Genomic DNA, 19,621 nt, shown 5'->3' on the forward strand with positions numbered 1-19,621 from the left:
TCGCAGGTCGATTCGCGGTCTGGTAACGACTCTCTTTTTCAGAACCCACGAACGACATTCGATGGAAACATTCGCTTTAAAATCGAGCACAAAAATTCTCTTTAACAATCGATATGGGATTACATCAATCGTGTACAATCGACCGTGTAATCAACGTGTTAATGAGCTTACTTGTTGGGGATATTGTCAGAACAAACCTTTTTAGAGAGAGAAAGAGAGAGGGGGGGGGGAGAGTTCACAGATTCACATATGCAAACCAGAGAATCCATAAATATCGTTACATACACCGGGCAATTAATTAAGCTCCGAACCAAACAAAATCATTTATTTGGTGTTCCATTGCTAAATGATGTTTACACGATGATGTCGACTCGACAAATAAAGAGACTCGTTAATCAATCGTTTAACGCGCCATTCTTTGTTCAGACTTTCCGATCCATCGGCAACAACGCCGTTATAATCCGTCGAATAACGCGCAGTTATATACAATATATATGCAGGGTGTCCCAAAATTATGGTATTTCCGGGAAATAAGGAGTTCCTGAGGCGATTCGAAGCAACTTTTTCCTTTACAAAAATTTTCTCCGAGGCATCGTTAACGAATTATTAACGAAAAACACTGACCAATGAGGAGCGAGCTCGCTTGGCGCTAGGCGGCCGAGCCAACGAGCGGAACTGGGTTTCGCGCGCTCGTTGGCTGGGCTGCCGCGCGTCTGCCGAGCTCGCCTCTCATTGGTCAGTTCTTCTTTCGTTAATAATTCGTTAACGACGCATCGGAGAAAATTTTTGTAAAGGAAAAAGTTGCTTCGAATCGCCTCAGGAATCTAATTTCCTGGAAATAATTCTTCCATGGATCTCTAATTTTGGGACACTCTGTATACATGCTAATATTTACACTGTAAATCTGTTTCTATTTCGCTGCTTTCGCAACTTTTAAATCGTCGATTGTGCTCCGCCGGAGAATGGGAAATAAAATCTAAATGTCGCGCGAGAGACGAACGGAATATATTGCATCTTGACTCTGTTTATGAGTTGCATTTACATAGAAATGCTCGCGATGTAATTTCTATTACTCTTCGTTTACCGCTTCTTGTTCATTTAACGGCGGAACGCAGAAATGCTGTTTTCATAATGGAATGTAGATGCAGAAGTAGATTACGTAATGTATGATTTACAATGAAATTTCATGTCATTTATGGTGTATTGTTTTATAATAAAAGATTTTATAATGCTATTTATAATGTAATGTTTTATAATAAAAGATTTTATAACGTAAATGCAATATGTATTTTAATTAGGCATTTACAAAAATAGAAATACATGTCGTGAGTAATCCATTTGCAAATTAAATTCGCTTATTCGTGATTATTTGCAATAAAATTCATATCGAGCTTGGAAACTGTATAACATTTTAAAAAAATAATTATCGAAGATTTGTGATGATTAATCAGTTTTAACGAAAGTATTATTTTATAAATAAGTATATTTGTGATTATCTTTTTTTTAAGTTCATTTTTTTATTCTATTTAGTTTTTTATATTTTATTAATTTTTGTATTTTATCAGTTTTATGTGACTGCTGTATTATTATTATTATTATTATTATTATTATTATTATTATTATTATTTCTTACTGTATCCCGTCGATAAATACAGTTATTATTATTATTTCTATTACTTAATGTAATATAAAATTTAAAAAATTGATTAAAACACAGCCGATTTTAATCCGCAAAAGGGTTAATATTATTTGCAAAATGAAAAACAAAACTGGCTCAATCAGATTTGTGTAAAAAGGCGTGTACAGTCTGCAGAAACCTTAATTTCGACTACGGAAAGACGAACGCAATTTACAGAAAAGTTAATTAATTCGGTGCCCGGATGGGTGGACGTAATTCGCGGACGAATTAATTTGTGCCGCGAAACACGGTGACTACGATTTGCAAATAAATTAATTGTGATAGCGAAACGTTGCATATGATCCGCAAGAATATCGAACTGCGCCGCGAATAGGTGAATACGGTGATCCGGAAAATGATTAATAATCTCGGAGAAAACCTGTGAAAAATATTCTCTGTCTATATAACACAGCGCCGGCTCGTTCCTGAAACAGGCGAAACTTTCGGCAATCGTTGATACGATTCCGTTGTTTTCCGGTTAAATTTCACTGGGCGACAGCGACGCGTCGCGGATCAATAGCTACGGACAATAATTTTGTTTTTCGAAATGCTGTTCGTATTTCGAGCGAGACAACGCAATCCCGTATGTACAACAGACGACGCAACGACGCTTTTAAGGCCGGTAATGGCCGCTCCGCGGATTTGTAAATTCACGGGATGGATTTCGGTCAGGCGGCATTGTGTTGTACGCCGTATCGCCGCGAAACTACGCGGCGGCAGCGGTGGCGGCGGCAGCGGTGGCGGCGGCAGCGGCGGCGGCGATCAGCGGCGGCGGCGACCAGTGGCGGCCGCGGCGGCGGCCAGCCTATCGCCGACTAGGAAATCCCATGGCTTGTCGCCGTTGGCTCGTTAATTACGCCGTGTAATTTTTTATCGCGCCACCTCTCAACGTCGAACAAATCAACGCGGACGTATGGGACCGTACCAGGCGGCATCGAACGTTTTCCGCGAAACGTCCGACGTATTTATTATTGCCTTTTTTTGTTTTTGCGTGTTCGCTTGAAATATGTAATACGAAAAATTCAATGCGCGAGAGATTATTTTCACGGGGAAGGGAAAAAGCAGTCCGATTAATGATCGACGGTTGTAAATCGTTGGTTGTTACATCTGATTTAGAATCGTTTATAGTGATTAACTGTTAACTGATTTATAATTATTTGTAATAACTATTTATTAATTTGTGACAATTGACTATTAACTAGTTTATAATAATTGATAATAACTAACTGTTAACTAGTTTATAATAATTTATAATTACTAACTACTAATTACTAACTATTAACTAGTTTATAAAAACTTATAATAACTAATTATTAACTAGTTTATAATAATTTTTAATAATTAACTATTAACTAGTTTACAATAATCTCTAATATCTTATAGATTACTATGCCTTAATTAACAGTTAGTTATTATAAATTATAGATTATTATAAATTAGTTAACAGTTATTATAAATTGCAGATTATTACAAATTAGTTAATAATTATTATAAATTACAGATTATTATTACAAATTAGTTAATAGCTTGAAATTATAAGTTGTGGATTGTTATAAATTAGTTAATAGCTATTACAACTTATACATTATTATAAATTCGTTAATAGCTAGTTATATTATAAATTATTACAAATTAGTCAATAGTTATCATAAATTATTATAAATCAGTCATAATAACTAACGAGTTGTAATCTTCTTATTTCATAAGAATCCAAAAATTGTTTAAATAGCGTTCTATGTTTTTAGAACAGCATCCAAGAATTTTCATTGAGATTTCTCTCAACTTCGCACAACAAAAAGAAAAAACGAAGAATTTCTTAAAAATTTATAATTGCTTACTAAATAAGCATTTTTTCTTCCAGATACTCCCTCCGATTTTTGCTATTTTTGCTATTCCCTCCCTATTGCTAGATACGAACTTTAAACAAGAAAAGAAGTAGTAGAGTATAGTGCAGACACAATTTCGCGATGCGAGTATTATATTCATTGCATCAGGGCGCGCGATCGATCCCCTCCCCCCTCCCGCGCCACGATATAATTTCCCGGCGACTTTCCTCGGCTCACGGAGCCGATCGATCTTCCTTTAAGTTTCACGCAACGATCTTCCTTCGTTTCCCGTTTCACGTCATTTTCCAGCGGTGTTTTTCTTTCACGTAACGCGCAAACATTTTCCTCCGGCCGATCGAACTTCTGGCTCCATTATGTGCCAATAGGAAACTTCGAGGAGCCCCGCGCACACACCTGTTTCATGCCGCGTATATTTCACCGGCAATAGTTTATGGTGTATATCGAAGAAGCGGAGCCGCGCGTATTGACCGGGCGCGCCGCGCACACGGCGTTTCTACGCCGAGACAATTGTACCGCGATACACCGGCCGCGCGATCGCCGTTCCCAGGGAAATAAGTTACGCGAGCAGTGGCGCGCATGCGTCGGGAGTCCCGCGCAGCGACGAGGCGCGGCTACCGCGCGAACGTCGCAATTGCGAACTGCGACCGCGACGCGACGCGAGGCCGCCGTCTCGTAGTAGCGCAGAACTATATGCTCACCCGGTAGACGCGCCACGGCGACGTTCGGTTGTAACTTTTGAACCGTTAGAGATATCGCGATGAAATTTTCACCAGAAATATTTAAAAAATAGTCTTTTTTTACTGCGGGAGATTAAATATTTTTTGCGTTAGTTAAATAACTAAGTTTCGCTTCGCTTTTCTTCGCTTCTCTTCGGTTCGCTTCGCTTTCCTTCGCTTCTCTTCGGTTCGCTTCGCTTTCCTTCGCTTCGCTTTCCTTCGCTTCTCTTCGGTTCGCTTCGCTTTCCTTCGCTTTTCTTTCCTTCGCTTCGCTTTTCTTCGCTTCTCTTCGGTTCGCTTCGCCTTTCTTCGCTTCTCTTCGGTTCGCTTTACTTTCCTTCGCTTCGCTTTCCTTCGCTTCTCTTCAGTTCGCTTCGCTTTCCTTCGCTTCTCTTCGGTTCGCTTCGCTTTCCTTCGCTTCGCTTTTCTTCGCTTCGCTTTCCTCCACTTCGCTTCCCTTCGCTTCGCTTTTTCCCGCTTCTCCTCGCTCCGTAGAAAAAAGTGGGACAGGAAGTAAGAGCCAACAGTGTCTATTAAGAGGCGGCCGTTGAATATTAATGCGGGGTGACGTATTCCGGCGAGCGCGGCCTGGACCGCATCGCGCCTCGCCGATTAACCGAGCGATTATTAAAATATGCAGAACGCCGGCCTAATTAGTCCGGCCACGGAGCCCGCGGCACAGACGTTTTGCTCGGCCATCGACGACGCGACGAACCGGCTTCGCGCTCTGTGCCGTCTTTTCGTTCACGCCACCCTCTCTCGACCACCTCGAAACTTAACACGCGACGACGACGACGCGATTCCACAGTATTATCGCACTCCATTAACGTTCCCGCGAACCCGCGATCGCGAGACCGTACACGATCTAATCGCGGCAACTCGACTCGGTGACCACTAAAAACTCGTTACTTCTTCTCTGTGACCGGTCTACCGGATTACTACTCGGATCCGCGACCAGAAAACGTTAATTGGAAGGTTAACACGATCACTGCCATGCAATTTTTATACGCTGCAGGTCAGCGCCGCAGATCCTCCGAAGGTCACGGTGTAATATACCGTTACGATTGATATGTGTATGATTGTAAAATATTAAGATTAGGCACGCGAAAACAGAGAAAATGACAGGTCACTGATTCGTTCATTTGCGACTATTCTGATTGCGAAGATATATTTAGAAGTTGTTTGTTCGATATTTAGTAATTTATTCGATATTTGTTCAATGTGTATAATATATATATAATATAATATAATATAATATAATATAATATAATAATTAATGTATAATACAATATATATATTATATTATCTTATATATAATTATATATTACATTACATTATATTACATTTGCATTACACTTGCATTACACTTGCATTACACTTGGATTACACTTACATTAAATTTACATTACATTACATTCACATTTACATTTACATTGCATTACATTACATTACATTATATATATGTTCAATATTTGTTCAATACGTATAATAATCTATTCAATATTTATTCAATACGTATAACAACTCGCTCATTATTCGTTCAATATATCAAGATATCAAAAATTGCAAAAAAGGTTCGGTAATTCTATTTGTTAATAAACAAGCTAATAAAACTAACAATAATCATCTCAGAAAATTCGTCGCGAATAAAATCGAAGCAGTCGGCGCCGTCGTTGCGCGCGTCGTAAGAAGAAAGCGAAAGCCGAAGAGACCGCTTTTCTCGAACGAGGATAAACTCGATTAAAAAATGATGTCCGATGGTACCGGCGATAACCGAAACGAAAGCACTTGCGTAACTCTGTATCCTCCAGCGGATAGTCTCTCACTCCCGTACCGAACAGTGGTCACTCGGAGATGTTTAACGTTTCACTACGGAGAGCACTCGATGCGTCCGGCCACTTAACGTGACAGCAATAATTCGTTTTATTATTGCCACGTAGGCGCCGAGAATTTATGGAAAGGCGAGAGATTGCATCGGCGCTATTTACATAACGGGCAGGATTTATTAAACAACGCGACGGTTTTATAATCCCGCGTGCGGCTTCGACGCGGACGCGGAGAAATTCGCTGATCGATCGTTGCGCTCGTTGTTGCTGCACCCGAAATTTTCTCGTCGAGATTGCACAACGCGCGGCGCGCGTGCAACGAGCTCCGCAACCCTTTCGCGCGCCGAGCGGCCTCCGCGTAAAATTACGAAAGCTTTTGTGCACCGGGTCCCTTGGCTGTGAACGTTCGGCTTTATGCAATGAATGGGGACATTGTGACGCGTTGTGTCGAATCGATCGGCAATCTATTATTAATCACGCACTAGTGCCTATTATTATATTAATCGTACCGGTGGGTATTGTTAAAAGTGCCCAATGTTATTGATAAATAATTGTAAATGTTTCGCCGAACTCGGTGTAAAAATACAAGGTATTTCGATCTAGTTTTCATTGCTGAAATCGAACCGTATTTATTGCACTTGAAGAACTGCGGAAAAATATTTAAAAGAAAATAATAATAATAAAATAATATAAAATCCACGTTTATTACTTTTATTATTTATTATTTTATTTTTATTATTTAAGCGGGGTTCGATGCGTTTCATTATTTCAGAAGAATTCGATCACGGAAAATTAAAGTTGTATAATTATTAGATAATTATTAGTAGTATAATTGAAGTAGTATAAATATTTCTCTAAAATAATTATTCGAATGTATTCATTTTAATCGGATATTTCACTGGAGTAGCCACAAAGCATTGTTCTTTAACGAAATATTCGACATTTTAAATAATTTAATACTTTTATTTTGTTTATCTTCGAATAAAGATATTTATCGTCTTCTTTTCTATTCGAACGAAGTATAAATAATTATTCGGATAAATATCTGTTTATTTATAGAGAGAAAAAAATATCTATTTATTTATACAAGACATTTTAAATGATTTTATACTTTTATTTTGTTTATCTTCGAATAAAAATATTTATCGTCTTCTTTTCTATTAGAACGAAGAATAAATAATTATTTGGATAAATATCCGTTTATTTATAGAGAGAAAGAAATATCTGTTTATTTATACAAGACATTTTAAATAATTTTATTTTGTTTATCTTCGTCTTGTTTTTTATTCGAACAAGAATAGTTAGATAGATATTTTCCGAATAATTATTTATTCTTAGTTAGATAAATATTTATCTAAATAATTATTTATTCTCCGTTAAATAGATATTTTCCGAATAATTATTTATTCTCCGTTAGATAGATATTTATTAATTCTTCGTTCGCCTAAAGAACAAGATTTCAAATATTTGTATTCGAAGATAAACAAAATAAAACTATAAAACGATATAAAACGTCTTCTTCGTTAAAACCAAAAGTTAATTACGCCCGAAAACCGACCAAAGGGACAGCGATTGGTCGGCCCACAGCAATCGGCCCCACCGCCCTAAGTGCCATAAAAGATCCGATCAGAATCTTCCGTGTCTTCGATTGGGGGTAGAGATGCTCCGGGGAGGCTCGGGGGGGGGGGGGTATTCGGGGTGATATTATTTAAGTCATTGAACGGCGTCAGAATCACGTTCATTTTACAGTCTATATAATCCCGAAGTTCCCGTTAAGTTCCTCATTTCCATAGGCGTGTTTTATCGCCGGGGACATTAAAACTTTTGCCCTTGCCCGGAGAATTATGCCAGCGAAATAATGGCCCCCGCGAAAGTACGGCCGAAAGTGCGCCGCGAACGTGCCTTTAATAATGGAATTTTCACGTGGCCCTCCCTTCGCGTCCGTTCCGCCTCAAAGGCGGTTACACACGATCTGACGCGGCCGCGAACTCTTCCGCGTTATACATGTAACACGTCGATCAACGTGTTACGGCCGCGCGGTAATACACACCGCGCGTTTTCGTCCTACGCCACGCCAACGGGGAAACCCGTTGCGGCGATTAACACGACCTCGTGGCCGAAACTTAAAAGGTTCCGCGAACGAGAAGGACTCGCGATCCGTCTCGATTACATTTTCCGAATTCCGGGAATCGATGATCGATGTCTGCGGCGTACTCGCGGCGGCTGGACGATTCGCGTTCGAATTACAATGAATTCTCCCTAATAGACGCTCGAATTGTGCGGAAACATGAACAGTTTGGGAAGAGGAGACGCGATTGTTCGAGCATCGCGGCTCGGTTTTAGAGTTGTTGGCAATCGGTTGCTATAAAGAGGTGCTGCAAGGTTATTATTATTATTACAATTATATTATTATTATATATTGTTATAGTATATATATATATTATTTTTATATTATATGTTATATTTTTTATATTTATATATACAATATATTTATATTTATATATATTATATTATATTTGTATATTATTTATTTATATATATTATTATATTATTATTATATATTATTAGATTATTAGATCAGATTGCGCGTAAAAATGGACAATTTGGGAAAAGGAAACAGGATTATTCGAGAGGAGATAATAATAACATAGTTATAATAATATATAGTAATAATATAATAATATATATACTCTAATAATAATATATAATAACAATGATATTAATATAACTATATTACTAATAATCTTGTAATAATTATAGTAATGTAAATATATAACAATATATATACTATAATAATAATATATAATAATATGTATAATAACAATATTAGTATATTAATAATATCCTTGCAGCTCGTTTTTATAGTTGTTGACAATAGGTGACTATAAAAACGTGCCGCAAGGTTAATATTGATATACTAATATTGTTATTATATATTATTATATATTTACGTTACTATAATATATTATTACTATACATTATAATCATAGTCGTGTTATTATTATCTGCATTTTCCGAATTGTTCATTTTCGCGCAAAATCTGTGCGTCAATTCGAGAGAATTTACTGCAACAGCGAAACTTTCGCGATCATCGAGATACGCGTCCGGAGATTATCGAATAGATCGCGTTTAATCGCTGTAATTTACAGAGCACTAAAAGCAGCTGTTTCATATTAGTTTTGTGAAAGTAACAACGAAAGACATTTATTCTAGTTTGTAATGTCGGACACAATCGGTGCAGGCAATTTTGTTGTTGTTAAAAAGAGGAGTCATTAACGAATGTTGGTAATACGATAGATCGTTATGTTGATCGTATCGTACTGTTATTTATCGTTACTTCGGCTGCAGGAAGGCCAACTGCAGGGATCAGAAGCTAAATGACAGTAATCCCTCGCTTAATAGACGCATTTCTTCCCAGGAATTGTTTCTCTCCATTTACTGGTTCGCAACGCGAACCTTTCTCCTCATTCCGTTCATTCAGAACGTTTCCTGCCGTCGTCTCTGATACTCAAAATGGGCAAGACAACGAACCGAAGATAACAATCGGCGATTCTCGGGAAACCTCTGTCTCACCCTTCGTGATACCCTTGATCCGGGCCCAAATCTGTGCTTTGTAACCGGCTTGCGCGAAGAGTGCATTTCAGAGCGATGCACTTTTATTGTAGCATGTTATGTTCGCTGAGAGAAATGCATTATATTTGCTGAGAAAAATATATTGTGTTCACTAAGAAAAATATACTATCATATATTTGCTAAGAAAAATATATTATATTTGCTAAGAAAAATATATTATATTCACTAAGAAATATACATTATATTTGCTCAGAAATATATATTATATTTGCTCAGAAAAATATATTATATTCACTAAGAAATATATATTATATTTGCTCAGAAAAATATATTATATTTGCTAAGAAATATATATTATATTTGCTAAGAAAAACATATTATATTTTCTAAAAAATATATATTATATTTGCTCAGAAAAATATATTATATTTGCTCAGAAAAATATATTATATTCACTAAGAAATATATATTATATTTGCTAAGAAATATATATTATATTTGCTAAGAAAAATATATTATATTCACCAAGAAAAATATATTATATTTGCTGTGAATAATACATTATATTTGCTCAGAATTATATTATATCTACTGAGAAAAATATAATATGTTCATTAAAAAGAAATATATTATATTCACAAAGAAAAATATATTATATTCGCTAAAAAGAATATATAATATTGTACCTACTAAAAAAGTACATATCACTAGGCTCGAACCCTTTATTTTTCCTGACAGGGTAGCCAAAGGAACAAATCCGATTACTGTATTTTGTTCTATTTCTTCCGTCAAAGCGAAAAATTCTGGACAATCTAGAGAACGCAGTCAGCGAAACAAATATCTGGGATTTTTTGCCGGATCTCCGAAAGTTTTTCCTGGTTATACTGGATACCGTCAGGCAGAAAACGTTTCGTTTGTTTGTTCGTGACAGAGTTTCGAATGAATATTCATCCAACATCGAGATCATTATTATTATTATTCGTTTGTCGATCGTATTATTATTATTCGAACAGAGATTGCAAAATTATTCGAATAATAAAAATCGAATAAGTAAAATCATTTCCAACATGTTAAAATAATTGAAAGAACAAAATACATTTTCAATTAGGATTTCCATTTCCTGAAATCAACATGAAAGATTTCAATTCCGCCCAAAGAACATAATTCAAATAATTCGTGATACAATAAATTCACAATCAAATAATTCGTATAAAAATTGATCAGTCTATTAAAATGATTTCTGCAAGCAAAAGTTAAGAGATCGCAAAATTATTCGAACGGTAATTAGTAAAATCGTCCTTCAACATGTTAAAATAATTGAAAGAGGAAAATACATTTTCAACTAGGATTTGCATTTCCGACAATCGACATGAAAGATTTCACTTCCGCCAAAGGAACATAATTCAAATAATTCGTGATACAATAAATTCACGATCAAATAATTCTTTAAAAAAATTGATCAGCCTATTAAAACGATTCCTATTAAAACAATTTAACCCTTTGCACTCGAGTGGTGATATTCTGAGGCACTGCTCTAAAACTCGTTACATCACGTTTCAAAATAATGTTTATATCAACAAAATTTAGATTTAAAAAATTGTCCAAAATGGAAATACTGTAAGTCGGAAAAATTATTTTAGATTTACAGTTAAAATGGTTTCGAGTGCAAAGGGTTAATTATTATTTTATATTTGACAAGTATATAGTTAATTATTACTTTATATTTGGTAAATATAAAGTCAAGTATTACTTTATATTTGACAAGCATACAGTTAATTATTACATTATATCTGACAAATACAAAGTTAATTATTACTTTATATCTGACAAACACAAAGTTAATCATTACTTTATATTTGATAAATATAAAGTCAATTATTACCTCATATCCGACAAATACAAAGTTAATTATTACTAAAAACACTATAAGTTAGAAAAATGATTTTATATTTACGGTTAAAATAGCTTCGACTGCAAAGGGTTAATAAATAAAAATAAAAATAAAAAGGAAAGAAAAGAATGATAAATCTATGATTATTTCGGCCACCGTCGGTCATCCCGTTTATCTACGCAGACGTGTTTACATTTCCCCTGGTTTTCGTTTCGCAGACGACTGTCCGAACTGTGTGGACGAGCAGAGCAGCACTCTGGCCGCCTCAAGATGGACGATGCCGCTGCTGAAGCTCGGCGAGAAGAGATACTACCTGGGGATCTTCTTCAAGGTATCATAGCCGCCAGTTACTTTGATTTATCTAGCTGTCCCGTGGACGCGACCTCCCGGACTTTATCAAATTATTTCCGAGCCTGTAACTTTCCGGCTCACCGTCTCTGACACTTTACGGTGCATCGAATGCCAGACCAGCCTGTTATCGATCTTTTCACCTGACTGGGAGTATCCCCAGCCTCGGACGCACACACCAGCGCGCCCCCGCACACACGCGTGCGCGCGCGCGCGCGATCGCACCGACGACACCTGTGCACAGTGCGCGCTCGCGCGCGCGCGCGCAGGGGTTTCCGTGCTTTCGTGCGGTGCGAGGAAGAACGCGGAAAAGCGATCTCGTCGAACGGGACCGAGAGCCGACCCCGAGATTCGCGTCGATTCCCCGCGAAGAAGTAAAATCCGGACAGACTATCGCAATTTTACCGCAGGTTCGCATAAATATTCGACGCGGCGCGCTGGCTAAACACGGCTGGCGCCGGACAACGTGGTCAGGTTGCTGTGCTTTTGAGTCAGTTTCGCCCTCGGATCAAGGTCACTGGGACAATCGTCGCGTATTTTCGAAAACTATTCTTAATTGCGAGTAAATTGATATATAATATACTAGGCGTCCCGTGATTATGTTAACAGACGGGACGGGATGATTCCTCGGGTCATTTGAAGCAACTTTTTCCTTAGCGGAAATGTTCTGCGAGCCTTCGTTTGCAAGTTATTAACGAAAAACGGTGACCAATGAGAGGCGAACTCTTCTAGGCGGCGCTAGGCGGCCGAGCCAACGAGCGGTCGGAGGCCAGTTCAGCTCATTGGCTCGGCCGCCTAGCACCACCTAGCGCTGTCTAGAGACCGCCTCTCATTGGTCACCGTTTTTCGCTGATAACTCGCGAACGAAGCCGCGGATCGCGTTGGCATAATTATGGGACACCCTGTACTATGAGTAGCGGTATAATTAAATTCTTTCAATTTTCGGGCTGTTTTAGATTTTAATCGTCCATTTTTCTCATTAATTCGTGGACACCGCAGCTTAGTCATCCTAACGGTTACTTTAAATGTTCAATTTCAATTTTGAATTAATGCAAATTTTTAATAAATATATGAAAGCAATATTATTACTTATAAAAATAGTGTTATAATATTCTTAATGTTCAATTTCAAGTTACAATTAATTCAAATTGTTAATAGATATATGAAAGCGATATTATTACTTATAAAAGTAGTATTATAATATTAAATATTCAATTTCAATTTACAATTCATTCAAATTCTTAACAAATATATGGGTAAGGTGTACAAAAATTTGATAACGTAAATCGATAAAGAAATTTATATATGTATATAAAAAAAAAAACGTTCGCTAAAGATCTCCATTCAAAATAAAAAAAAAACCGTCCGCATCGATTAAAAGATACAAAAGCCACGTATACGTTGATTTCTTTGCGCAATAAATTAAATAAATTGATATCGATGCGACCGATATTTTCAAACTTTTCGAACGTTTCCACAGTTTCGCGTTTCATCTTCCGATTTTTGTCACAAAAGCATCGACGCCGCGGTCTATCGATAACGCAAGCTTGTCCCCGACACGTTTCCACAATTTGACGTTTCCAATTTCCATCAATTACAGATCCGACGATCGACGTTCCGCACCGTGACGTCGTATCGATCCTTAAAGTGCCACGAGTGCCACGAGTGCCGCGCGCAACATGTATATGTATAAAGTCTTATAAACGCGGCCGAACAAGCTTTTTGTCACGCTGAAAATTCTATTTGAATAACGACCGGGCGCAGCCGCGCTCGAGTACGGTTTTAGACGGGCCGAAGTATACGATGACGTAAGAGGAACCCGCCATTACTATCAGAGGCAGCGGCAAGGACCCGTCCGCCCCCCACCCCCCTACTTCACGGTCCCCGTTTAGCGTCAGAACCTATGCTCGAGTGCACGGGAACCGAACCGATATTCAAACTCGATCTCCTCGCGGGCACGTAACGATTAAGGAATTCTAATTAATACGGAATCTCGCTGCCGCCGCCGCCTTTTAAGGAGTATCACCGCGCGACCATTGAATATTTTATACAACGAAACTTTTGTCCCGGGCTACTGCGTCCCTTGACAATCGGCCAGCTAATTGAAAACTTATTGTTCCGAGGATAAATTCGCCCGTCAATATCGAAACCGTTTTTAAGACCTTTAATAATCGTTACGGGGCAATTATGGCCCGACTAGTTTTTTTTTATTGTAATTATAGTTTCATAGGAAGCGAAGATCAATGGGAGTAATTAGTATCGCTTCGTCAAAAGTTTGGAGCTCGGGGAGAGCTTCTCTTGTCAAAAAATTCTGCTATATAATTATAGCAGAATTTTTTCGCAAATTCATGATATTTATTGTTCGTTGGGTAACAATTTTTTTTTATACATAATACGTGTATTATTAGGATATAAAATATTAGATGTTATAATATACATAATATTATATCTATAATAATATTATTAGAATATAATATATTAGATATTAGATCTAATAATATTGTTAGAATATAAAATATTAGATATTATAATATATATAATATTAGATCTAATATTATTAGAATGTAAAATATTAGATATTATAATACATATAATATTAGATGCTAGATATTATATATACAATATTAGATCTAATAATATTATTAGAATATAAAATATTAGATATTATAATACATATATAATATTAGATGCAATACTATTATATATACAATATTAGATCTAATAATATTATTAGAATATAAAATATTAGATATTATAATACATATAATATTAGATCTAATAACATTACTGGAATATAAAATGTTATTAAAATATAAAATATTATTAGAATACAAAATATTATTAAAATATAAAATATTAGATATTATAATACATATAATATTAGATGCAATACTATTATATATACAATATTAGATCCAATAATATTATTAGAATATAAAATATTAGATATTATAATAAATATAATATTAGATCTAATAATACACATTACTGGAATATAAAATGTTATTAAAATATAAAATATTATTAGAATATAAAATATTATTAAAATATAAAATATTATTAAAATATAAAATATTATTAGAACATAAAATATTATTCTACTGTCCACAAAAAATGCCATACAAATTACCCGGTGTTTTAAACAAATTGAAAAATTGTAGAGTCCAATATATAACAATACTCTTAGGGATACCCAAGTCTAACGAAGATTAAGCTTCTTTCAAAATCGGACATTTCGTTACGCTGCAATCTCGCGTCAAATTGTTGCGTTTAACACGTTCACCATCGCCGCGGTCCATCTCCATTGCTAAAACGTTTCATTAAAAGCAACGCACCTCGTTCGCGGAATATTAAAACAATTTAGCAAACGAAAGTTACGGACAGCCCGACTATGTACCACGCTGTCTACCATGACTTTGCATAACCAACGTGCATAAAATTACTTTGACCATTTTCATGGAAAGCATGGGGATCGTGAACGTCGCCGCGTGCGTGCCACGCTGTGATTACGAACGCGTTGTACGTAGAGAGCAATGTCCAACTCTGTGCGTGCCATTCATTCCACGAAAAATCGATGGAGATATTATGTGAACGTGACAACCATGGAATATTCTCTCCTTTCTTTTCTTCGAGTTCTGCTGTTCTCTTTTAAATTGATTCGACGGCGCAGTTGTTGCTCTGTTTGTATCAATTTGAATTTTGATGTAGCTATATCGTTATATACCGCATACTATATGCCACATACTATATACTACTATATATTATACATTACATACTATATACTACAATATACTATATATTATATACTACCATATAATACTACATGCTACTACATACCACTATATACTACTATATGCTACTATATACAACTATATACCACTATAACTACTATATACTAGTATATACTACTGTATACCACCATGTACTAATATATACTAGAATATAATACCGTATACTATTATATACTACCATATACTACTATATACTAGTATATACTATTATATACTACTATATCCTAGTATATACTACTATATACTACTATATGCAACTATATACCACTATATGCCACTATAACTACTATATACTGGTATATACTACTATATATCACTATATACTACCATATGCCACTATATACTACCATATACTACCGCATACTATTATATAGTACTATATAATAGTATATACTACTATACACCACTATATACTACTATATGCTGTTATATACCACTACATACCACTATATACTACTATATGCTGTTATATACCACTACATACCACTATATACTACTATATACTAGTACATACCACTATATACCACTATATACTGCTATATACTAGTACATACCACTATATACCACTATATACTACTATATACTAGTATATACTACTACATACTACCACATACTACTATATACTACCGTATGCTATTATATACTACCATATACTAATATATACTAGTATATACTACTATATACTAGTAGATACCACTATATACTACTATATACTACCATATACTATCATATACTACTATATACTATATATGTACTATATGTACTTATACTATATACGTTTATATATGATGTACTACTATATACTATTGGGTTAAAATTATTACTATTATTATTATTATTATTATTATGTTATTTTTTATTATCCGTGAATGTTAGCAACTGGACAAATTGAATGCAGCGGTCAAAGAAAAGCGACCAGAATTGGTCGATCGTAAAGGTGTCATTTTCCAGCAGGACAATGCTAGGCCGCACACGTCTTTGTCCACTCGGCAAAAATTGATGGATATTGGTTGGGAATTGATGTTACACCCGTCATATAGCCCTGATCTCGCGCCATCGGATTACCACTTATTTCGATCCCTGGTCAACTCCCTTCGTGGTAAAACTTTTAATGATGATGACGCGCTGTAAAATATCACTTAACTCTGTTTTTGGCCGAAAAGGATCAGAGTTTCTACGAGCGTGGAATTTTCAAGTTGTCAGAGAGATGGCAAAAGGTCATCGAACAAAATGGAAAATACATTACAGATTAAACTTCGTTCCAAGTAAAAAGAAATTTTTTTTTCATTGAACAAATCAGCAATTACTTAGTTGCCAACCCAATATATACACTATATACAATTGTATATATACGTGATTGCCAACCAAAGCTCCGCTCCCGATTAAACACGCGACGCTAAGAAAACGTCGCGCGAGTGCGAACGGCTCGTGCATAAGGTTCGCTCGTCGTGACAAAAGATTAAACGAAACAAAAGAGAAATTCGGGGCACCGTCCATCTCCGTTGATCCGGTTGCAATCAAGCCGTGGAATGCCGGCGATGCCTCTTACGACACGGCCGCCACCCGTTCCTAATTAGAGCGACTGTTTTACGTCATCTCCAGCCCGCCTCCGCGGGAGAGATCGTTGCAAGGCCGCGTACCGGACACCGTTGCAAAATCCGTCTTAATAATGCAGTTCCGTTGCTCGTGCGGCCCCGATGAAAGTGGGTGACTCGTTCGACGGGGAAAGAGAGAGTTGCTCGGCATCGGGTTCGGGTTCTCTCGGGCTGCTGCTGCTGCTGTTGGCTGCTGCTGCAGCAGCTCGCCGTTTTCGGCGGAAGCGATCGGCCAAGGTGACAACAACGACGATTCGGGACGCCGCAACGGCGGGGTCTAGGTTAGCGAAAAGCGGGATTACGGGCGACACCGGTCGCGTGCTAAACAGGAATAGCTAATAACGAGGTCGAAAGCTCTTCTGGGAATTGATTGGGAACCGACGCGGCGCGCTTAGGCCCTGCCCGACACTTTACCCTGTTTTAATCCGCTTAATGCACCGAATTCCGAGGTTTCGGCGATAGCACGGGAGGGCCCTCGCTCACCGATCCGATCGCTTTACTACTCGTGGAAACTCTGGCTCGCCGATCGAATTTCCCAGTTTTATTCGTAATTTAACACCTTTAACCCGAGAAACGGATTCTCCGTATCGAGCCGGTGTTGTTGCGGATATTGGGTTAACGAGATAGTAATTTTAATGATAATTCAATTCGATTCGATTCAATTCGATTCAATTTTATTCTCTTCGATTCTATTCAATTCAATTCAATTCAATTCAATTCAATTCAATTGTATTCTATTCTATTCTATTCTATTCGATTCGATTCGATTCAATTCGATTCGATTCGATTCGATTCGATTCGATTCGATTCGATTCGATTCGATTCGATGCGATTCGATTCGATACGATTCAATTTTATTCCATTCGATTCGATTCGATTCGATTCAATTTTATTCCATTCGATTCAATTCAATTCACTTCAATTCAATTCAATTCAATTCGATTCAATTCAATTTTATCCCATTCTATTCAATTCAATTCGATTCAATTTTATTCCACTCGATTCAATACAATTCACTTCAATTCAATTCAATTCGATTTAATTTTATTCCATTCGATTCTATTCAATTCAATTCAATTCGATTCAATTTTATTCCATTCGATTCAATTCAATTCACTTAACTTCAATTCAATTCAATTTGATTCAATTTTATTCCATTCAATTCAATTAAATTCAATTCATTTCGATTCAATTTCATTCCATTCTATTCTATTCAATTTTTTCCATTCTATTCAATTCAATTCATTTCGATTCAATTTTATTCCATTCTATTCCATTTGATTCTACTCTATTCCATTCTATTCAATTCAATTCAATTCAATTCCATTCCATTCCATTCCATTTTATTCAATTTAATTCCATTTTGTTTTATTCGATTCCATTCTATTCCATTCTATTCCATTCTATTCCTTCCGATTCCATCCTATTCCATTCTCTTTCAATCTATTTCAATCTATTCCATTCTATTCTATTCCATTCTATTCCATTTTATTTGATTCTATTCCATTCTATTCCATTCGATTCAATTCATTTTCATTCTATTCCATTTCATTCTATTCCATTCGATTCTATTCTATTCAGTTCGATTCAATTCAATCCAATTTTATTTCATTCGATTCTATTCAATTCAATTCACTTCGCTTCAATTCAATTTTATTCCATTCGATTCAATTCAATTCAATTCAATTTTATTCCATTCGATTCAATTCAATTCAATTCAATTCAATTTAATTCAATTCAATAATTTTAATAACAATTACGATAGCCTCGAATCGCACTTGATCGAGTCTTTTACCAACAAGGACCAAAAGTTTTACGAGCGCACAATCACGAAGTTGCCAAAAATACGGCGAAAGGTCGTCGAATGGAATATATTTGACCGATTAAAGCTTATTTCTTGTATAGGAAACATCGAGTTTCATTTCACATTGAAATACCGAAATTACTTTCCTGCCAACCGAATATGACGACGATCGCGCACCGAGCCCATGTTAGATTTGTTAGCGAGATCTGTCGTATTTTCGTTCGCGCATGATTTAACGACGAACTGGAGAAATTTTACGTGAAATGACAAACTGTCGGAAAGGTGAGAAATGTTCGCAGAATTTATACTAGCCGGTAGACCCGGAAAAAGTACGCACGCGTGTCTTATCGCGAATAAAAATGACTGATTTAGCGCGAGCAAACTATTCGAGTGCAAACAACTGTTTCAATGCAAATAGCTGTCTCAGTGCAAACAATTATTTTAGTTCAATGAATTATCACGCAACCCATTAATGCCCCCCCCCCCCGCGACATTTGCTTCGATTAAACATCTCCAACATCTCCGTCTTGATTTAAATATTCAATCGCGTCC

The 19,621-nt window shown here is 36.3% G+C and overlaps 1 protein-coding gene across 5 annotated transcripts in view; it reads left to right on the forward strand.

Moving 5' to 3' along the window:
- Nucleotides 1–19,621, forward strand: part of LOC117223634 (uncharacterized) — a 280,088-nt gene that overhangs the window by 246,321 nt on the left and 14,146 nt on the right. For all 5 annotated transcript variants that reach the window (XM_076519029.1, XM_033476011.2, XM_076519032.1 and 2 more), the window contains one exon: nt 11,750–11,862. In XM_076519029.1, coding sequence (XP_076375144.1) covers nt 11,750–11,862 — 113 coding nt within the window. The remainder of the gene's footprint in view (nt 1–11,749; nt 11,863–19,621) is intronic.

Source organism: Megalopta genalis, chromosome 1, assembly GCF_051020955.1.
Source record: "Megalopta genalis isolate 19385.01 chromosome 1, iyMegGena1_principal, whole genome shotgun sequence".
Taxonomy (NCBI): domain Eukaryota; kingdom Metazoa; phylum Arthropoda; class Insecta; order Hymenoptera; family Halictidae; genus Megalopta; species Megalopta genalis.